General features: G+C 44.0%; 2 protein-coding genes across 5 annotated transcripts in view; one reads left to right on the top strand and one right to left on the bottom strand.

Annotated features, from left to right (window-relative positions):
• Positions 1-4,241, top strand: part of MARCHF10 (membrane associated ring-CH-type finger 10) — a 77,373-nt gene extending 73,132 nt beyond the window's left edge. Inside the window, exon 12 of the mRNA XM_053263003.1 lies at positions 1,557-4,241. Within this exon, the coding sequence (XP_053118978.1) occupies positions 1,557-1,585 (29 nt within the window). The 3' untranslated portion in view covers positions 1,586-4,241. The remainder of the gene's footprint in view (positions 1-1,556) is intronic.
• MRC2 (mannose receptor C type 2) overlaps positions 3,954-23,189 on the bottom strand; it is a 98,969-nt gene continuing 79,733 nt past the window's right edge. For 3 of the 4 annotated variants that reach the window (XM_053262993.1, XM_053262995.1, XM_053262996.1), the window contains exons 21-31: positions 22,648-22,753; positions 19,950-20,113; positions 18,431-18,539; positions 17,725-17,963; positions 16,643-16,811; positions 16,366-16,515; positions 11,111-11,230; positions 9,621-9,800; positions 8,229-8,255; positions 6,822-7,041; positions 3,954-5,326 (exon numbers count right to left, since the gene is read on the bottom strand). In XM_053262993.1, the coding sequence (XP_053118968.1) occupies positions 6,824-7,041; positions 8,229-8,255; positions 9,621-9,800; positions 11,111-11,230; positions 16,366-16,515; positions 16,643-16,811; positions 17,725-17,963; positions 18,431-18,539; positions 19,950-20,113; positions 22,648-22,753 (1,482 nt within the window). In that variant the 3' untranslated portion in view covers positions 3,954-5,326; positions 6,822-6,823. The remainder of the gene's footprint in view (positions 5,327-6,821; positions 7,042-8,228; positions 8,256-9,620; positions 9,801-11,110; positions 11,231-16,365; positions 16,516-16,642; positions 16,812-17,724; positions 17,964-18,430; positions 18,540-19,949; positions 20,114-22,647; positions 22,754-23,189) is intronic. The other variant, XM_053262994.1, reaches the window with a different exon arrangement.

The following is a 23,189-nucleotide window of genomic DNA, read 5'->3' on the forward strand; positions in this document are numbered from 1 at the left end:
GGAGCCACCATTGAGCAGTAGGGTTCAAAGAACCCAGGCTACCAATGAAAAGGGCTGCTGGTGCCCTCCGTGTATGTGGCGGCGCTCACAAAGGGGCATAGCCTGGAGAGCTGTGTGAGTTCTCCCAAGCTTATTTTCAGCTAGCATTAGCTGTCTATTTCCTTTTCTCTTCCTCTAGCAAACGCTGGCTGGAAATGCAATTGGGAGGGCTGGAGTGGGCCCTGCAGTGATTGGGTCACACCCCCTTTGTACATGACATCATACACATGGACATTAAGCGCAGGAGCTGCCAGTGGGAGGGACACAGGCCACCCTTTGGCTGGCTACACCAATGCCCCCACCAATACTTAGGCCCAGCCCGTCACCACATATTTAGGATCAATGCTGCAGACTTCCATGCCAGCTTCAGCCTCAATGCCTTTTTATAGAAATTAATCACCAAGCACAGCTCAATCTGAGGAATTAGGAAAGAAACACAATGTAGTCGTTCAGGCACCAGTTCATACTTGACCAGTTGCACTTTCCTAGATATGAAAGTTAGTGCCTTTCAGCAATCCTGGGTTTGAGAGTTAGTTTTGCTCTGTTAATGCCTTTCAAGTCTATATTGTCTGTAGCAACTTGGGGTGCTTATGTTTGAAGATGTGTGTCTGCACATGAAACCCAAGGAAAACATAACAGACACCTGCTGCTCACGACAGATGCACGATCTCAGTGGTTAGTTTTAAGAAGAGGGACTAAGACTCCAAGTTTACATAGAAATCACATCCTCTCTTTTGCTTCTTATGACAGGTGTGCAAGTATTGATGCGGCTAATCAGTGGTGAGGGGAAATACACTCTGCATGTGCCAGAGGAGCTTGCTTTTTTTGTCACATTTCAGAGCTGAACCCATCTTTGGACATATGTATGCTCCTTTTTTCTCTTATATTCCCTGCAGCTAGTGATACGGCGGCACAGGCTCATACCAGCAGTAGCTGAAAGAATCAGGAACATAATACATTTGTTTTGTAGGAACAAATTCTCCTGTTCCCTGGATCAAGTTCATCTTAACTATCCTAAGCAGATATTTAGCTGCTTACACACACATCATAAGTATACACAAACCACAAGCCAGCACTCAATCATATTTGTGTTTAGAAAGGTCTTCCTAATATCCAACCTAGATAGTTTTGCACTAGTTTAGTTCCTTAGTTCCTGCATTACCCACAAAACATGGAGAACTGATACAGGTAGGCTTTTTAAATGCAACTCTTCATATATTTAGAGTCCCCTCTCAAAACTAAACAGAATCAATTGCCTCAGTCTTTCTTACCACATCATATCCAAACCTCCACAAGACATTGCATTAATTGTCTCGCTTATGGCAGGTAGGGATTATCTAAATTTGGCCTCTCATAAATGTATCAGAATCAGCCACTGGAGGCATGTAAGTATGGTAATTAAATTTGTATTTATAGTGACCATTTAAGGCAGCCTTCATTGCTCCTTTGAATACATGTAAGACTGTTGCCATTCTATGGAGAAAAGGGGTTCTGATTTATTTCCTCCATCTTTGCAGATTCAGCCAATTCTGGGAACAGTGCCTAAGAGAAGGGTCAAGGGGGATTTAAAGAAGAGACTTCTCTTGGAGAATTGGGCAGAGAGCCCTTCTTCACATCCTTCCACTTCTACCCTCTTAATTAACACCACGCTACAATGATGTACACCATTCATATTCAATGTCATCTGTTTAAATGACTTCTAAGGGTCTGGGGTTGTTTTGGCTGTTTGTCTGGTTTGGTTCTTCTGTTTTTGTTGGGTTGGGTTTTTTTTTTAAGTTGCAGTACTGATTGACAATCTTTTTGGAACAACATGAGTTATAACAGCAACTTGCAGGGTGCATACTTTTTTACCTCTCCTACTTCCTAGCCACCAGTTACTCAATCCAAATTCAACCTAGCAGGGTTTTGTGTTTTTTTGAGTGGCCTTTGGCAACCCTCTGAGCTGGCAAACCAGGTACATTTGATGCACCTGTTGTAGCATGCAAAGGCCACCATTTTACAGACTTGTCCTACTGTGTATCAGGAGCTCTTGGGAGATCAGTAATGGTTTTGTGCATTAAAATTGAGTTGTTGTGTGCCCAGCCTTATCACAGGACATTCCACAGCATACATGTGTAAATGTATTGATGTACTGTAGTATGATCAACTTTATAGCATTACTGCCTTTCCTTGGAATGGCACAGGATCCCAAATTAAAAAAAAAAGTCTTGTTCACTCCTCGGACACCCCTCACCCTTATTTTAAAAAAATAGACAAATGTACTGTAAGTGAACAAGTTGTCATTTTTGGGATATTTAATAAGGATGAAGATCAATTAGGGCATCGCCTTATTCAGATATCTGGGTTTAAATCCTTTTCACCTGGTATTAAAAAACGGTCTTAATTCAACTTAATCCTCCACCCCACTCCTGCAGTCTTGAGCATCTAATGTAGACTGTTCTTCCTCTGGGTGGTAACTGCATTGTCCTGTATAGCAGGGCTGCTCAACTTTGGCCCTCCTGTAGATATTGGCCTACAACTCCCGTAACCCCTGGCTATTGGCCACTGTGGCTGGGGATTATGGGGGTTGTAGTCCAAAAACAGCTGGGGGCCCGAAGTTGAGTAGGCCTGCTGTACAAGCATCTAGCACATTGCTAATGCTGGGGCTAATGTTACAACACAAATAGCAGGAATTGCAGCCCCCAGAAAGACAAGTTATTATTTTAAGGGCCCTCACTAGAAAGATACTGAGAAACTGAAGGCTACAGCTAATTTGCATGTCATCTTCTATCATAAAAGGCTACATTTGAATAACTACTTACACTTGTGGTGGTGATGGTCAAATATGCCAAAGCTAGAGATTGCTCTTCCCTAGCACTTAATTTTAGTGACAGAAAACATTATAGAGCCAAGTTCCTCAGTGATTTACTGAAAGTTCCTCAGTGACTTACATATGGAGACAGGTGCTCTTGAAATAGCGACCTGCCCCACATTGGTGGACGACTCTCCCCAGCAAGCTTCCAATGGAGGGAATTCCAGAGCTATGAAACAGCTTGAGGATCCTTTGCTGTATGCCTCCTTGCAGTCCAAACCTAGTATGTTTGTTACAAATGCATGATCACCTTTTCAAATATGAGATTTCTAAAGTACATGAAGTTCAAGTTACAAAAGGCTTTAGAGATAAAAAGTTGTAACTTGAATTCTAACCCAGAAGACAACTTGAAGGCTTCTTTCTCACAGTCGCTGAAGCTCAGTGAGTAACAACATGCCTCTGGTGCAAAGAGAGTTTAATTTAACACCCTCCTGCTTGGTAAGTTACTTCAGTCCTATCCTGTCTAGAGATGTTACTTGGGAGTTGTAGCTGTTAGCATTACATTCTTAACAGTTTCTCCTGTGCAGAGAAGATTTAAGTGGTGGGGCTGGCCGGCCACACGGTTCAAAAGCGACTCTGGTATTGACCGCAATCCTGGGTTTGAGAGTTAGTTTTGTTCAGTTAGTGTTTTTCAGTATGTATTGCCTATAGCAAATTGGGGTACTTGAACCTGCTCCAGTCAAGCAGGTAATTGGCAGGCTAAAGGGCTGCTATAATCATAACAGTTGGTTTGGGATGTGACAAACTAGATCAGAAATTTGGCTAAACAAAGAATGATGTGTTACTGGTTCTTTAACACCACTTCTGCTTCATACATTGTCCACTGAACAGCCTGAAAAATCTGAAGCCCAACCACAGCCACGGAAGAGGAATTTCTGCTAATGCTTAGTATTAGATTCACCCAAAGTGAACTCCTCTCAACACCACTTAAAACAAAGATCTAAAACATGACGGTAAACTTGAGAAAACAAAAAGGGAATTGTCAGGTGGCAAAGTTTTTTTGGTTTCTTACGACTGATGAAAACAGTGGGAGAAAAGGAAGAATCTGGCTTTTTGCTAAAACTGATGGGGAATGAACGTTTATTTCAAGCTTCTAGAAGGCTTATGAAGAAAGCAAAAGTAATATATTTTAAAAGTTGCCAGTGTCCTTTTCAGCACTTTTTCACATTATTCAAAATAGTGATAGAAAATAATCTGAAACATTTTTTTCCAGTAATTCCAAACAATTTCATGATTTGGGGGTGTTCTCCACCTCTCCTTCTGTCGGGTTTGTTGATAACTGTCCAGTTCTGCTTGATTCACCTTGAAAGCAAAAGATAAGCATACAAGAGAAATAAAATTGTAAAATGATTGTTGAGAAGTGACTATGGTATCATTACTGTTGAGGGAGGGGTTGAGGAAGCAACAGCAGCAGCATGTATGGCTTTTGAGGGATGAAGCAGTTGCAACTGTGGCAACCTCCCCTCCTTTCAGTTCTGCTATTGCACTTAATTCTTGAATATGCATTGTCCTGTCTCTTTTCCTGTCATGTTCATGACACAATTCCCCTGCCAAAATTTCAATGGACTGCACACAAACATTCTTGGGAAGAAATCCATGATTTCAGAGAATACTAATTCCAATGAATTTTGGTGGTTGATTTGCATGCCTGCACCATTTCCATATGTTTGCATGAGAATTCTCGCTTATGAATTGTTGCAAAAGGCTCAGTGCTTCATTTGTAAAACGAGAGGCTCAAATCCTACAGATCATGCCCTCTGGCTCAGGAGCTTATGACCTAGATTTGTGAGGGCTGCTTGTGGCTACTCACCAACAAGGTGAAGGCACACTATACACGCTCCAAGATATATTGTTACTTCACTGCAGAGCCCTAGTATGAAAAGAGCCCAAGTCCAAATTCCAATTAAGCCCTGGAAATGATCCCCTTAGCAAAAAGAACTTGTTCAAGCCGACCATATATCAATGTATGAACATTTTGGTTTGAATCAAAAAGATGTCCAGGAAATAAGTGGCAGACATCAAGGGAGAACAAAGAAACTAGAAATCTTTAGACTAAGGAGTCTCAGAGACATATTATGCATTGTTATGTTATCCTCCAGTACCAAAGGATTAAAATGACAAAGATAAACATTTTTTCGAACACTTAATATCCAGCTTAAGTGAAAATCACCAGATTTTTTTCCCCTCATATACTCCCACAATAATTCCCATAATTATTTGAGTAGCAAAAAATAGCTATCCCTCCCATTGTCTTTACACAGCCACCACCCAAAGTTCTTGAGTTAGGACAAAAATGAATGTCTCTTGCAGGGTCCCCATTTCAAACGAGGTTCTCTTCGTTCCACATTTCTATCACAAAAGGCCACCACCTTGGGCTGACGCTCTCTCACTGGCTCCAAGCATCTGGTGTCCAAACTTCCACGTTGTCCGGCAGAACTGTATATGATTCCAGAAGCAAGAAAAACTTCGTGTCTTTTTGCACTTCGTCAAATTATTGAAAACAAGAGAGGGAAGGGAATTCTACGACATGCATAGCCTTTTGCCACTGCATCTGAACGCAGGCACAAATACCTCAAACACTAGGTATAACTGTCAGCATGCACTTTGATACAGTGTAAAATGAGAGCTACCAAAAAATAAGTTACCTATCTCTTTTATCCAGCAAGGTAATAACAAAAAGCACCAGCACATTTCATAATTAGTTTTTCACACTAGAAATACAACTTCTCTAAGGGCCTTTCTGCAATATCAGTTTTTGTGCAAGAGATGTGCATTTGTTTCCCATTCCTTGGAGATGGATGACACTTTAACCTTCAGGGCATCATTTCTGTTTCAGGGATAATGCATTCTCTAGGCCCTCAAACTGCAGTATTTTGTACCTGGAACATGTAATCCTTCCCTCAGATAAAGACAGTTCATTCATTGTTTCTGTGACTGCTGTTTAAAATATATTTTTGCCAACAGCACATTCATCTACTGAACACCGTTTGTTACATAATCAGTGGGAAGTGCAACAGCCCCCCCCCCCCCACAAAAAACAAACAAAAAAACAACTGCTGGTCATTTTGAGAAGCTTTTGTTTTTGTGTTGTTTAGGGGGAAGGATGAGTGATTTTTAATTCTCTCGAGGCTGTGTGCTCCTCCACTCTTTTACTTTTGCAAGGAAGTGCATTAGCGAACCAGATTTGTTATTAAAAGAGGCAAACAGCAGCATTCCTATCTCTCCCTGCACTGCCCCTTCATTATTGCTGTCACTCAGAGGTTGCTTGTGTGAAAGTGCTTGTGGCACCACTTCTCTTAGAAAGGCCCTGTATGGTAACAGAATTTAGTAGCAGCAGAGTTGCTAACCATAGCAGCGTGGTTGGAGAGGAAGTTATTCTAGGATGTCTCAACATCAGAGGAATCGAAGGCCAAACCACCATTAACAGGAATTCAAGGCCCTTGCACTCTTTAACTATCCACATTGTTCTAGGAACAAATGCAATAGACAACTTCTTACCAAGAGAGAGGCTAAGCTCTGCAAGGCCCTTCCCAATTTTGTTTTAACCAGGAGAAAGGAATGCTTCATCCTCAGTTTCTAAGGAGACATGGAGAAGACTGTGCTGGTACCAAGAGACCTGAGCATGGCAAATTATATTTCTCCCCAAGATGTGAACCACCTTCCACCTTTTCCATAACTCCTCTCTAGGAGGACACATAAGAACCAGAACTGGATTTATTTTGATGTCACAGATTGGGCTAGAGTTCCTAAAGGAAAACCCTTTAGGGTTTCTCCATATCTCCTTAGTAGTTCACTGTCCTATCTTCCCACCCCCCTGCAGTGATTCCGCTATTGCCCTATGCTGGCCCTTGGGGGTTGTTTTGGAGATAGCATGTATGATATTCATGTCCCTCCCTTCCCCCTTCTTCCCCACCATGCTTGTCAATCCCACCATTAGTCTTGTTCATTCATCTCCATGTCAGACACCAGGATGTTCTTCTCAGCGGATTCACTGGGGTTGGAGTTGGTGCGGCTGTAGCGGGCACTCTCAAATGCCCCCCGCTCTGAGATCCAGCGGCGTTTGTACAGATAGATGGCAACAGCTATCAATGCACACAGTGCCAAGGACGAGAGGATGACCACGACAATGGCCTTTGTGTTCTCTAGGAAAGCTGCAGAAGAGAGTGAAGGGATGGAAGGAAAGGTGGCCCATTTTTGTGGAAGAGTACAATTCATAGAATGCCACCTAATGGCGCAGCAGAAAATGATTCAACTAGCAAGCCAGCTGAATTCTGCAAAAGATACCAACTTCCATGCACATGTGGTGCAACTGTGAATGTACATAATAATATACACAACCCTGAGTCTACAGCTAGGTTAACAGGGAATACTATGTTTTCGTGCATTATAGCCCACAGACTATTATAACCCACAACTAGGGATCCCTGTATTCCCAGCATTCCCAGGTGTTGAATACAACTCCCATCTTCCCCAGCTGCAATGGCCTGTGGCTGGGTATGATGGGAGTTGTAGTCAACAACATCTGGGATTCCTTGTTACAGGGAACATTGCCCTTGTATAACCCTCAGAAAATGTGCAGCATAGCCCACACCTCTGTATCGCCTGGACCTGTTAATGTGGCTGAAGTGCACGTGAGGCCAACACGAAAGGGTCAGCAACCCATCTACGCCTCTGGAGTTCTTTAGGACTGATGTGTTTCCGGTCTCCTCCCTCCCTGTGACTTCCTGCCTGCCTCTAATCAGAACACGAACTGCTTAGGAAGACCCACCCTCTCTTCCTTCCCCATCCCAGCAAATGGAGGTTGCAGGGTTTCTCCAGCCACTGCTGCCGCTACCACTCATCACCCACGGCCCGAGCGCCACAGAGGTGGTGCTTGGGGGCGGGAGGGGAGCAGGGGGAGCTTGCTGCTGCCATGCCAGCAAAGGCACTGGTTGGCCCCTTAAGTTGAGCGGTTCCCCTTGGTGAACGGAATCCACATCTGCTAAGTGGGAATCTGATTATGGGGAAGGCTAGCTGGAATGAGGAGGGGCTGGTCTTATCCTTCAAAGGGGCCACAAAACGAAAGCAAACCCATGGGATGGAAGAAGTGGGGAAGAAGGTGGGCAGGCTGGAGCCAAGCTGAGGCTGATCTGCTCCCAAGTTCCCAGGTGTGAAAGGCTCTGGTTGCTTCCCCAGTTTCTCCCCCCACACCCTAGGAATAATGCCTAAAATAAACTTGTATAATTTGATCCCATCCTCACAGGAAACTACAAAATTCAGTAGATGAAGATATATTTCAGCACTGGTGTTCAAGGGGTTTCAGAGGGCAGAAGGTGCCCACTTTCCAGGAAGTGCTTACCTGATTTAGAGGAGCTGCTTCCTTCCACTGCCATGGAGAAAGAACCAGAGAAGCAGGAAAGAAAGAGAGAGTTAATCAGCTGTCTGTCTCCCAATTCCATTTGGCCTATTGCTCAGACAGGTTTCTCTCTGTTCAAACCATTCCATTCTGTTCAGGTCATCCACACCGACATCCTCTTCATGCTTACTGTTGCATTCTTTCAACTCCCACCAGAAATGCTCCAGTTCAGCCCATTATTTACCTACAATCCCAGCCAAACATCTCCAAATGTCAGGTGATAGGACAGCTCTAATCTACTTCTTTTTGTTCCTAATTTTTCTTCTTTTAATATTAATAAGAAGATAGAATAGTACCTTCTACTGAACCAATTTAGAAAGAGCATGCAGAGATTTCAGGATTCATGGAACTTCAGAACAATTCAGCAAGCAAAACAAAAACGATAAGACTTTGTAACCTAGATCCTTCTCCCTCCCCTTTTCTTTCTATCTAAAACTAGCCTTTCTTTCCATTCTGCCTGATAAAGAGTTCCATGAACCCCAAAGTTTGGCAAATTCCAGTACCCATCTCAATTGGCCCTATAAAGCTATCCTATTTCATTTGAGAATGGAAATATGAAACAAAGCTTATTTCATTCCATGCCTACCATCTCTATTTAATCCAGCCAGTCACCCATCCACATGGTCAAATTTCCACTGATCTCCAAAACTCACTGGCATACTGTACAATGTTACGCATGTGGTAGAACATTTGTGCTATTGCATAGGAGTGCTATTGCGCAAGTGTAAAAACTGTGAAAATGGAGTTTTACAACAGTAGCTTCAATGTTGCACAACTCCACTTACATGAATTTTGCTCTAGTGCAACAGCACTCTTGCGCAACTGCACGAATATTATGTTCCACTGCATGCCTAACATTGTGCTCTATGTCAGTCACTGGCTAGCCTTGGTCAAGTCACTTTCTAATAGTCTCCTAACTCACCTCACAGGTGGCTTTGAAGATAAAATGAATGAAATTGTGTGGCAAGTTGTTCTTGCAATCGAGTGGAAAGAAAAAAATAATTAATAAATAATCCCAAGCACGGGAGTTCCTGCTCCCATTCTCTAATGCTGAAGTTTGACTTTCCCATGTCCATTAGAAGCCCAACTCCTCTCTGGGTTCAGGGGCCTCGCCAGGCACTGCTGTCACATTTTCAAATTTTTGCCATAATTATAGGGACTAGAAATTTGATTTTTTATAAAGCTGAGATTCTGAAGATGCCAAATTCACACAGCTGTGAATTTATAATACCCTCATTGCATTTCTTTTGTTTGTCCAAAGCGAACCACTGGCCTTTGGGACTAGCCTTTTGCATGAAACTCCAGTAAATCCCCCTTCTCAAAGCACCCACTTACCTCGGGCCGTCTTACAGATGACTCCCATGGTAACACTGGAGCAGGAGCCCAGGCGCCACACCCCATTGCTGCTTTGGATCCAGTAGCAGCTGTTTTGGCTGAGCATGCTTGGTCCTGTGTCATGCTGCCCCCAATTAGAATAGTTCACAGCCATGTTGTCATGCCAGACAAGTGTACCTCCTGCAGAGAAGGGAGAAACATGATCTTTGTGTATGAGAGAGGGAGAGAGAGAGGGAGAGAGAGAGAGAAAGCTCTTCCACAGAAATATATATATGAGACCTTCCTAGTCCACCATGCCATAAATAATCAAAAGCAACTTTCCCAAAACTACCTCCTCTTAGGAATTAAATGGCAAGGATGCTAGTCTGGCCTGATGGACAAGACAGTGCCAGACATAATAAGGCATCTTTTCAAACTAGGGGACACAGAGGTTCAGGTTTGTTCACCATGCAGTTTGCAAACTCACTGGAACTGCTGAAAGGCAGCTGTGTGATTGCAGTTTCCTGATTAATGCGAGTCAATGTCAGGCTGGAGCAGGACAAAGAAGGAGCAACCCAAGGAGGTGCAGGAGCTGGGTAAGTATACCCAATGACATTTCTAAGTTTGGGATGGGGGCACAAGATCCAATCAACTTAGAAGGGGAGCACAAAGTTAGAAAAACACCATACAAAGGGATATGTCTGTATCAAAGTATCCAGTTCCTAAGTACTATGTCCCATAAGAGTTTGTGCATCTTGTCATTAAGGAAACTTTGCAGCTTATTCGGACTATTTGTCTAGCCTATCAGGCAGAGATCCAGGGAATCAACAAAGAGACAATGCAATCACAGTGTGACTTGCAGTGATCAGGTTATTAAATTGGGTTATATGAGACTTCCCCCAAACAACAAAACCCCAATATGGAAAAATGAATCCAACAAAGTGCCACTTGTTTTGGTCTATATAAGGATCTCTTGGCTTTCTAGCATATAACCATATTCAAATTATTTTAAAATTCATTTAGCAGGACCATCATCCTGTTAAAACTGCCATCAGTTTTGGAAGGTCCTTCAGCAGGTGCCCCACCTTCACAGGTGAGGCAGGTGGTGACTGGAGAACAGGCCTTTTTCATCTTTGAAATGCATTCCACAGAAAGGTTCACCTGGCGCCCACTGTGATGTAATTTTAATGTCAGACAAGAATTGTTAAATTCTCCCTGGCCTTTTAATTGATCCTGATGTTTCTGCTGCTCTAGTTTTATGTTTGTATTTAAACTGGACTTGCTCCTCAGTCTCAGTTTACCTGCTGTGATGATCAGCCTTCATCAAAACCTCCCCCTTCATTCACTACCACGTTGTGCAATTAACCATATAGCAATAGCAATAGCACTTACATTTATATACCGCTCTATAGCCGGAGCTCTCTAAGCGGTTTACAATGATTTAGCATATTGCCCCCAACATTCTGGGTACTGGGTCAATCAATCAAGAAAACAAACATTGTTTGGTTTACCTTTGGGGTTAAAGGCCATCCCCAGCCAAGCACCTTTGGATTGGCTCTCGTAGGTTTGCAGATGCTCCCAAATGAAGACATTCTCCATCTCATCCAGGATGGACAGCACTGTACCTCCAACTGTGGCAGGGAGGAAAGAAGAGAGATGTGCCAGCCTGAAAGTTTATCAGGCCAGAAAACTGCATCCTGCCACACATGTTCATACTTTCTTGTGAATGATCCTCTGCCCCAGCTAGGAGATCCTTATACAATGCATGAAACCCTTCCCCCATACTACAAAAACACAAATTCTGAAACCTGAATACATGATGCAAATTAAGCATATTTTCCATAAATATTAATTTGAACTGCAATAATAGCTTTATCATCAAGAGTCATGTTTTTTCAGTAGTGGAATGTAGGCATCTGCATGAATCGAGGTTTGTGCACGGGTCCAAATTTGGACCGGTTTATAGTTAGTTCTGCGAACCACTTTGGCCCCACTACAAACTAGTTCAGCAGTTTGAGGGGAGCGCTGGGGGGGGGGGCGGGGCGGCGAGTGGCATCTTTAAAAGTAAGCAAGTTCTTACCTGCATGACCACTGCTCCAGGCAGCTTCCTGGTGCGGCAGGACTCCCCCCAGCAGCCCACGTGCGGCCATTCAGCACGTACGGAGGCCAAGTGCGTGCTGTCGCACCGCCGCCATGGTGTGGCTGCTGGGGGAAACACTGCCATAGCAGGAAGCTGCCTGGAGTGGGAGTCAGGTAGGTAAGGACCTGCTTACTTACTTTTAAAGGTGGAGTTCACCATCCCTCCAGTGCTGCCCTTGAACCACCAAACCAGTTTGTGTTTGGGCCAAACTGGAATGAATAGGGATGTGCCTGAATCATTTCGACGCCTCTTTGAAGCGCAGAAATGATTCAGCTCCCTGCAGCTGAAATGTTTCGGCATGGGGAGAGGGGTTCCCTGAAGAGGAGGCAGGCAGGTCCTACCTGTCCCTCCTGCGAGCCTCCACTACCCCACTGTGGCACTGTACTCCATAAAGGTCCACCATGAAAGCAGTAGGGATGTGCGAACAGGTCCGGGGGTCCGGGGGTCCAGCGGTTTGTGGTCAAACTGAACCCCCACCCCCCCCCGGTTCCGTCCGGACCAGAACCAACCCCCCGTGCAAGTTTGTGAATTTTTTTTAAAAAAAATTAAAATTATCTTCAGCCCCTTCAAGGGCCTTCCTGTAGTCTCTCTCTGTGTTGGGGGGTCTGCAAAGGTTCCTCCTTCCCCTGCTGGCCTCTCAAATTGCTGCCACGGCCCATCCGAACCGGGCAAAATTCAGACCAGTGCATGAATCTTAGTTCATGCACATTCCTAGTGGAATGTTTTGCAAGAATTGGAGAGGAGAAAGAAGAAAGCATCAAGGATGTTAAGTCATAGAACACAGGACCACCACTGCCCAACACTTGATCAAGGACTACCATTGCCCAACACTTGATTCCAATAGGCCTGCAGTGCTGCAGGAGTCTTAAGAAAGCACTGGCAGTCTTGCACAAGAATGCAAATACTTAAAGTTGCACAGCTGCAACTTACATTGGAAACAAAGCAAGTTGTGCTCCCAATGTGCCTGTGCACAACTTTAGATATTTGTGCACCTGTGCTTTTGTGCAAGACCACCATCACTTCCTTAGGCACCCGCAGCAGTATGGTCGATCGGAAACACCAGCATAAGCCTGCACAACACAGGGAGCCATTAGTTTCAATGCAACTCAGTCGTGACTAGATTCGTCTGTAAGCTGCCCCAAAAGCTCAGATTCAAGAAGTGATAAATTCCAAGCTTGGGGGACAATATCATGGGGGTGTTAGAGTGTAGTTGACTGAAGACCATTCAAGTTTTCCAAAGTCTCTTCAACAGCCAAATACTAAAACCTTCAGCTAATCATCTAAGAGCCCTAAATGGGCAGACAATCTCTACCTCAGAAAGCCTTCCAATGACTGGTAATATGGCAACCAATTGCATTTCATTTGCTTTCCCCTTAACACTCACATTATAGGAGGAAGTGATGGAGAAGAGGAGAAAGAGCAGCTCAGGTAGCAGCACTGGCCAGTTCTCTTGATTGCTAAAGGGAAAGGCAGTGAAGCTCAATCTGGCCTGAAAGGATATGTCTGGAATAGCTGTGATTTCTACCCAAACGTGCTACAAGTCTATAAATTCTACTCATCACTACATTAGTGATGGGATAACTGGGTTCCTCCACTTTCATTCCATTATTATTCCACAATTCCATTCTGCCTTGCATTCTGCTCCAATTGTCATCCAGCAAGAAAAGAGAATTTCAGAATTTTGGTAATAGAAAGTGTATATGTATCCTCCACTTTAGTATCTTGCACATTAAAAAAAAACAAAAACAAAAACACCACCCATTTCCCCAAACACATTTTCTTCTCTTGTACTTATTTTTATTTTCCTAGTCTGAATGAGTGCAGCTGTGCTCTTGAAGACTGGGAAAATAAAATATAAACAATTTAAGAAAAAATAAATAATTGGTTGTTGTTTTTAAAAAAGAAAAACAGACTGCAGCACTTTTTCTTGAAGAATATTTTCCTCCACTCCTTTTTTTCAAATAAAAATAATCCAGTTTGGAGAAGCATGGTTAGGGAAGTAGGATTTTTTAGATTTTTGTTTAATTAACTGTTTATTTTCTCAAGTCTGCTGAAGCACAACTGTGCGCCTGCAGAATGGGAAAATAACTAAATACTGGGAAACATCTCTTCTTCCCCAAACACAACGAGCACATTTTTAAAATATACATTCAAAAGAAACATGGATGTTGACACTACCAGTTCCGCTCCGGTAAACATTTCTCCCTCCAAAATTTAGGGAGAAATTTGGATGAGGAAACGTCCTTGAGGAAACGTCCTTTTTACAAACTCTCATGCAACATCCCCCAATCTCAGCCACTGATTTTTCTTCAGTACCAGAGCTCCCTTAACCCTCCCTGAAGTAACCCATTTCCATCAACAGACACTTTAGGCCTGTTCAGAAGTTATCCTTCCCACATTCACTGCACTTATGGGGGGCGGGAGCATGCCCACACTGACACGCTCACTGAACATGCCCCTCCAGGCACTTGCACTTTCACAGCATATAGCTGCACGGGGCAGCGCTAAACACAAAGAAGGCTCCTCCACATGATTTAGGATCCCAGTGTTCCAAACCACATGGAAAATCATAGCCTGGTGCGGACAAATACTGAAGACATGTACGCTTGTGGGGAGACTGTAGGGGAAGAATGGCAATTCAGTCCCCAAATAGCAGAGCAAAACCAGTTTGGTGAGAAAGCAGCAAAGCAAGAGGTCTTGAGACAGTTCTTTGGTATTGGAGAACTATAAAGATTTATTTAAAGAAAAGGTTACAAACAAATGTGAAAGAGCCTGCAGCTTATTTCAGCTGTAGCTCATGGCTGAAGAGAGGGATCAAAACAGCCATCTCTGGAGAGACAAAATGGAGACTAACACTGGAAGAACAAGTTGGGGAAGAGTCCAGCACTTTTGTCCATGACCCTAACCCACAAGTTGTCAGTATGAGACATTGCAGCTGAGAGCTGATGCTGCCAGGGTCCCAGTTCCAACAGAAGACATGGTCAGCAGGCCCTTTAATACGGGGTATATGCTTAGCCAGCAGTGTCCTTTATCCCGGTATTCAACAAATATTTTTTGTTTGTTTGTTTATTTAATTCATCATATTTATGTACTGCCCGATATGTGAATTCCCAGGTGGTAGACATAATTTAAAATACTACAAATGTAAAAATGGACTAAATCACAAAACAATTTTGCAGAATAAAAACAATTAAACAGTTTTCAATTAATTTTAACTAAAAGCCTGAGAAAACAGGTGGGTCTTGAGGATTTAAAAAAAAAAACAATCAGAGATGGAGAAGGTCTTATTTTGACAGGGAGTGTATTCCAGAGCCCTTGGGCAGCCACAGAGAAGGCCCAGTTCGGAGTCAACAAACATCGAGCTGGTGACAACCATAACCGGACCTCCCTAGATTATTTTAGTAGGCAGCAGGGTTCATGACAATGGAGGCACTCTCTTAATTCCCTGGACCCAAGCTGCTAAGGGCTTGCTTGCTTGCTTATTTATTTATTTATTTATTTATTTAACATGTTTTTATACCGTCCAAAAATTACATCTCTGGGCGGTTTACAACCAGATAAAAACAAAGGTAAAACGTTAGTTAAAAAAAGAAAAAAAAAATTTTTTAAACACAGCAATTTAAAAAACAATTTTTAAAAAACCGACGATATTCTAAAAACAACATTAAAACAATTAAAACAATATCAGTTAAATGCCTGGTTGAACAGATGTCTCTTTAAAGACTTTTTAAAAATTGTCAGAGATGGGGAGGCTCTTATTTAACTTATAGTTAACAACCAGCACTTCATATTTTGCTTAGAAACCTATCATCGGTAGCCAGTGTAGTTCTTTTAAAATCAGTGTTACATGGTCTCTTCGAGTTGTCCCAGAGACCAGTCTGGCTGCTTCATTCTGCACCAATTGTAGCTTCTAGACTACATATAAAGGCAGCCCTATGCAGAGCGCACTACAGTAGTCAAGCCTGGAGGTTACCAGTATACCGTATGTACCACTGCTTTAAGGTCATTTACCTCCAGAAATGAGCATGGGTGACATATCAGACATATCGGGTAAGTACAAAACTATTTATCTATTTATTTATTTGTTTATTTATAAATAAATAAATAAAGCTCACAGACCCCCACTGGACCGGAGAAGGTTCAAGGGGGTGCTGGACCAAACTGGCCTGGTCTGGTTCGGGTCCATTTCGGACTCAAACCGAACTGGCCAACTGGTTTTGGGCACACCCCTAGCCTCAGCCACTTCTATAGACATCATTGATTCCCCACAAATGCACTTTTCATTTACATGCCGACAAGCATGCGGCAATGTCTGTGTGTGTAAGGTTGTACTGATGATTTCCCCTTTAAAAATTACCTTACCTAAAATACTTCCAAGAGGAGGAGTAGATAAACACATGGCTGCTTTTAAATAAAATCCCTAACGTGGCCACATTAAGTCAAATGCTAGTTTTGGACACAAAAAAGCATGAAGGGAAAAGGCAGACAAACCAAAGCAGAAGAGAGGGGGACATGCAGATATACCCAAAGTCAGACCCTCTGCACTAGAAACCCTGTTCTGGGTCTGAGACCAGTTAATGCCATCAGTGCCCATAAGCTCAAGTGAAGTATTTTAGAAGGCTTTACCTTTCTGACACCTCTTCATAGCTTCCTTCTGGCCTAGCATGATCTCCATGTGGAAAGCATAGCAGTGATTCCGGAAGGGGATCCAGGAGGAATCTTCTACAGATTTAGGACAGCTCCCATTATAGCTCCATTTGTGTGAAGAAGGGGGGCCTTGGGGGGATAAACCATTTGGTTAGATGGAATTTCTGACCTCTCCATTCAAACTCAGGGACTTGGAGAAAACACCACGTTTGGCATTCCCTCCCCTCCCCATGGGATTCCTATACAGATAAAGTACCTGTGTTCGTCTTGCAGATGGCCCCTTGCAACTTGGTGTCACAGCTGGTGGTCCTCCATGTTCCATCTACATCCATGTAGGTGCACCCCACAATTTGCTTTGGCTCCCCATCCTGCCAGTTAGTGAAGTAAAGGGTCTCATCCGGGAACCACATGTAACTCCGCCTCCCCTAAAAGCAGCCAAAGAAGGTAAAGAAGTTGCGGAAGACAAAGGAGACATTGAAGAATGCTAATAAGCAGGGCATAATGAAGATAACCCAATGCACCTTAAAGACTAAGAGGTGCATACGGAAGCCTGTGAAAGAGTCACACTGATGACTTACTTCGGAGTGGGATTCACCTTGGGCTGCATTCCCTGCTCTGTGACCCCTGTGGCATGGCTTATACATGGCCTCGACTTTCTTTCTTTCCGATACAATGTCAGGTTGAAGGTGGGGCAGTGTCAAAAAAATGTCTAGCCGTGGTCTTTTGAAATAAAGATACCATTTTGTGGGCAGTGGGCACCCAATTCTGTTTTCGAAGATTATTAAGCCTTGCGAGTTGTTGAACAGCAAGAGGTGGCCCTTTACACTTAAGTGCTTTCAGTGCTTGGTGTGCAACAAGCCACTTTGGTTCAGTGGGCATGTGCAAAACATGGTCATGCACCATCCACCTGCCTTCCCAGCTTCTTTACACTTGCCTGTCCTTCATCTCCCATCAGTACCTAACACAAAGAGGATTAAACAGCCTCAAAATGCAAACATACCTGTTGGACATTCTATATTCCTAAGTGAAGAGGAGCCTGCTTTGAATGAGGGCAGAGGGTTGGGACAGGTTATCTTCAGGTACATTCCTGTTACTGAATTCTATCACTATCTGCTGTTTCCCTGTCAACTGACATCAAGCTCTGATTTCATGGCCCAGCTGCCAATCTGGGGCTCACATCCAGGTGGGCTTGCTGTGTGTTTAAGTTGTTGTGCTTCTAGCAAGTGTGCCTGCCTCCCCCACCCGCCCGCCCCCAGGCACAGCGCTGGATCCTGCCTTGAACAGAGGCACTTTGCATGCTTGTGCTTAGCTCGGAGACAAGTCTTCGAGTTGCTTCACCTCCTCGTTGGCCAAGCCGATCCAGAGTGGGGCATGCATGGTGCTGACTGCTTGGCTGAGGTAGGCCTGAGTGTACGGCTCCATCACGCTTGCCAGGCTTGCGTTGAGACTCTCGCACAGCAGCACGGCCTCCTGCCACTTGAGTGGCTTCTGCAGGATGCGGTAAGTACTGTTGAGGTATGAAAGGGTGGAGTTGGGAACAAGGGGGAAGGTTTCTGGGGAAGGGCTCAGGGTGGGGTCTGGGGGGAGAGGGAAAAGAGGATCAGAGCTCTTTGGGACTAAAATCATCATGCTTTGGGTCTTCCCCCAGAGCCATTAGTATCAGCTGAATTCAGAAATGCATTGGAGCTTATTTAACAACTCAAGTGTGTTTCCTAGCGTTTGCCCCCCCCCCCCCGCCCGGCCTTCCTGTTCATCATCAGTTTTTGTTTTGTTTTTAAGAAAAGAAAGAAACTTCTGTTCTTAGGAGGAGGTCTGAAACGGCTAAGAAGCAGCAATATCTTGGATCATTGCCAAGATACAGTCTATGACGACTCCAGCCCTTCATCCAATACACACAGAAAGATATGTAGGCACTGGTGCCTCCTAATGGAAGGATGAACAGGGACGGGGGCAAGGAACCAAAACACTCTCACTGTCCCCTTGTCCGATACAGCTGCAGACCAGATCGAGCCCCTCCCTCCCAGCACCTTCCCTATACTCTTACCTTTGCTCTTCTGGCAGATGAAGGCATGTTTCTCCTCCAGGCAGTTCCTGTCATCCCAGCGACCAGTAAACTGGGGCGGGAGGCCATGCCAAACCACAGCACAGTTTGTCTGTCAAGGACAAAATGAGGAGGTTCAAAACCACTTGTGTTTACAATCACTGGGAAGGGAACGGCACAGATTCACCTTGAGCACTGCATGTGTGCCTTTGGGTTGCATCTGGCCCTAGCCTTGAAGCGAGGCAGCTGCAACATCCTCTACATGCAGCTGTCCTTGCACTGCTGAAAGTCTGCAGCTGGGATGGAACTCCGCCACTGAGTTCAGGATAGGGGGAACTATATCTCTTCCCCTAACAAAGCAGTGGGGAAAATTGCCATATGGTGTTTCGACAGCCTCTAAAGCAGGCCTGCTCAACTTCGCACCTCCTGCAGATGTTGGCCTACAACTCCCATAATCCCTAGCTATCGGCCACTGTAGCTGGAGATTATGGGAGTTGTAGTCCAAAAAACAGCTAGGGGGGCAAAGTTAAGCAAGCCTGCTCTAAAAACTGGTGCCTTCTGGGTATGCTAGCGAAGCATCAAGCTGGGGCCAAAAAACAGGAATATCTATCACTATTGTGTCGTGTTTGAGAGCTTCCTTGGAGCACCTGCTTGGCCACTGCCAGAGTCATATTTCTGGGCTAGTTGGGCAGGGTTTTAACCCAGCATGTCAGTTATAATGTGGGACTTAACAAGGCACCTATCTCTTGACAAGAAAGGCTCAGTGCAGCTGCACTGGCTTGCTACAGGCTGGAGCTGTGTATATTTCAAGCTTAAAACAAAAACAAAAAACTTAGACAATGTTAACGGCACTCTTCCCCGTCCCCTCTGCCCAAAAGAAGAATTCTGCAACCTGAATAAATTATGCAAATTTGCAAGTACTCTATCTGTTTTGTAGAATTTATTCTGCTTTTGCCATTCATTGCCATTCAAAAAGTTATGCAGAACACTGAAGTTCTGCTTCCCTGCTGGACTAATGGAAATCTTCCCAGCACTTGCCATGGCTTCTGAGTTGCTGCCCACATTCAGCCCGATTTTTATCATCTCTAATGGCTAGAAACTCATTTTCTTGGAAAAATGAAAGCTAAGATTCTCAAGAAGCCAAGTTCTACACTCAGTATGTTTTCCATGTTTCTGCTGGGCTTGGGGAGAAATTCTGGAATATGCATAGCCCTGCCTTTACCTTCCCAGGCACATAAGAAGGTGCTGGTCTTGATCTGTAGCGTTCTAACAGTTTGGTGTAAACACATAAAGCCACTAGTTGCGATATGAGCACACAATGAAGTCAGCAAAACTGGACCTTGAATTTTCAGTCTTCATTTTATGCTGACATTTGCCAAAAGCTGAGTGAGGGTCACCTACTAAAGATATTTTTCAAAGGTACCCAAACAGAAAAACTTTGAATTCCAGCAAAAGATGAGGCAGCAGCCCAAACAGAGCTTGTCATAAAAATGGAAGAGGGGAGAACGAGAATTTAGCTCACTGGGTTCTCATTTGCTGTAGAGGTCCCGTATCCTGATGGCTCACCAGGGGCCCAGTTCATATACTGGACCGGTTCAGACTCCACCCATTGGAACTCCTTCTTGGCATCATGGAGGCCGATCCACAGATCAAAGGTTATGTTTGGGAGAAGAGTGGTTATAAACGCTGCAGAAAGAAACCAACAGAATGACAAATGTCAATTGGTAATACATTCCTAAAGAAAGCCAGGGAGGACGCGAAGTAGGTCTACAAAATGGGACTAGAAGTCATGAATCAACCACCACACATTCTCCAACTATGGGTCTGTAAAATGGGATGGCACCAGTAGTTAATTTTTCAAAACAGAGGTGTCAAGATTCAAGCCCACTAAGAATATAAGACCAGCCCTGCTGGATCAGGCCCAAGGCCCATCTAGTCCAGCATCCTGTTTCACACAGTGGCCCACCAGATGCCTCTGGAAAGCCCGCAGGCAAGAGTTGACAGCATGCCCTCTCTCTTGCTGTTCTCCCCTGCACCTGGTATTTAGAGGCATCTTGCCACTTAGGCTGGATGTGGCCTATAGCTCTCAGACTAGTAACCATTGATAGACCTGTCCTCCATGAATTTATCTAAACCCTTCTTAAAGCCATTCAGGCTGGTTGCTGTCACCACATCTTGTGGCACAGAATTCCATAGGTTAATTATGCATTGCGTGAAAAAGAACTTCATTTTGTTGGTTCTAAATTTCTTGGCAATCAGTTTCATGGGATGACCCCTGGCTCTAGAGGGAGAAAAATTTCTCTCTATCAACTTTCTCCACAACATATATAATTTCATAGATTTCTATCATGTTTCCCCTCAGTCATCTTTTTTCTAAACTAAAAAGCCCCAGGTGTTGTAGCCTTGCCTCGTAGGGAAGGTGCTCTAGGCCCCTGATCATCTCCATTGCCCTCTTCTGCACCTTCTCCAGTTCTATACCTTTCTGAGGTATGGTGACCAGAACTGTACACAGTACTCCAAATGTGGCCATGCCATGGTTTTGTATAAGGGCATTATAATATTAGCAGTTTTATTTTCAATCCCCTTCCTAATAATTCCAAGCATCGAATTGGCCGTTTTCACAGCAGCTGCACATTGAGTCGACACTTTCAATAGGCTGTCTACAACGACCCCAAGATCCCTCTCCTGGTCAGTCATCAACAGCTCAGACCCCATTAGCATACATGTGAAGTTGGGGCTTTTTGCTCCAATATGCATAAACTGTCTAATCCCAGACATATGAGTATACATTTTGGTTACTCAACAGCAAGGGAAATGCATTCTGCACAATCTCAGAGGCACTATTCAAAACGGGTTCTAGGGATAAGACATGTATCTGACCCTGACGATCCGAAGAGCAACCTCCACGTATAAAGAAAATCTCTGGTTACCAAATACTGAAGATTTAGCAGAAGATGAGGTCATTCACACAACCGAAAACTGGGAAAGCTTTTCCTCCTACCGTGATTCCACACAATCACTTCTCCCTCCTCCTACCTAACTGTTTGCATCCACACAACTGAAACTTGTCCTACCTAGGCTCCCAGACCTAGGTAGTGTTGCGGGGGGAAACCTTTAGAATCTAGCCTTCCTGTTTGATTCAGCCACTGGCTTTCATCCTCCTATCGTGGATAGGGAATGGGGCGTCTTGCCAGAACCAAAGAGGATTAGGCTCAATTCTCGCTGATATACTTGCTGTCTAACTGAATTGAGTCAAACAACAAGGGTGCGTTGCTCAAAAAAGCTTTTATTCCATGTCATGAAAGGCACGAGTATCATCAGAGAGCATCTGGCTGATACTGCGTGCCTGAGCCATACAGTTGGCTAGTTTTTATAGGTCTCAAACATACAAGCATATCAACCAAGCGATTAATACACATTATTAGTTATTAAACTTACATATTCCAGAGGTGCCATCTAGAGCCTAAGAAGATGAGTTACTACCTGGCTTTTATGACAACTTTAATCCATATGGTATCTCTTCATACCAGCAAGACCCTCTTTCTGCTGACTGGGGAATTTAGCTAATGGCCTGTGTTTGACCACTCCTGGTACCTGTTATCTCTGGTGGGCTTCTCAACCCACATTCTTGAGAGGGGGCCTCCCGCTCTTGACTGTGGCCTCTGTTACCAAGAGGCTTCTCAACCCTGAATAACCTGCTAGCTTTATATTCCATTAAGGATATGAACCAAACTTTTGAGTTATACTTTGATACACACTTTTATATACTTATTTGTAGGCCTGGATTAAACAATTAATTATCAGTAGGACATAGTTTTCGGTTGTGTGAATAGTCTCGATGAATGTTATCATCTTGCCCTGCTTTTCAACTTCCCTATGACACCTGGCTAGTTATTTTCTGAAGGCAAATGGCAAATTACACAGATTATGGATCTTACTCAGGTTGGCAACTCGTGTTCAGTTAGGATACCTGATGCTTCAAATCCAAGTCAAAAGTTGCCATTAAAAATGAACATTTTTATTTTCAGACATTTCATTCTGCATCAGGAAATCCAGCTCCCTCGCCCTCACCGCCCACCAATAGTCCCTTTCCATCAGAACAAGTTTCCTTGGCTTATGGAACATCCCTTCATCAACCAAAAGCTGCTCAGATCCCAGAGACAAGACGAGGCAACATGTCCATTTTTGTATGTGAACAAATAGCTCTTGAAAAGCCTTACCTTGCTCAAGATGGTTGGAGATGGTAGCCAACATGCCCCCCTGTGTTTCACAGGTGCGCTTTGCCTCCTGCCATGTCACTTGCTCTTTGCTGAAAATCCTAAAGCACTACATAGTATTTAGTGGCAAAAAGGAGGAGACATTAATAGGAGAGATTTCAGGCAAGGGATTTCTTTCCCATTCATATTCATTTTTATCCTACCCTTCCGCCAAAGAACCCATCCTTTTCTTTCCCTTCATTTTCCCCTCACAGCAACCCTGTGAGGTAAATTCAGCCGAAAGACAGTGCCAGGTTCAAGATCACCGCCATGCGCTTCAAAGCTGAGTGGGGATTTGAATGCTAGTTTCCCTAGTCCAACTTCATCTGCTCTACTATCCTGGCTCTCATATGGGCTGAAGGCTAGCTGTGGAAAGCGTAGCTCCTATAGGAGTCTCCCCAGGACATCTGCAGAAGTCTGCTTCCTGTTGGCTAAGCCAGGAACTTCAATCAATGTCAAGTAGCATCCGATACTAGCAAGAAGCAGCCACATTTCTACGCTACAGG

The sequence above is a fragment of the Hemicordylus capensis genome, chromosome 6 (assembly GCF_027244095.1).
Source record: "Hemicordylus capensis ecotype Gifberg chromosome 6, rHemCap1.1.pri, whole genome shotgun sequence".
NCBI lineage: Eukaryota > Metazoa > Chordata > Lepidosauria > Squamata > Cordylidae > Hemicordylus > Hemicordylus capensis.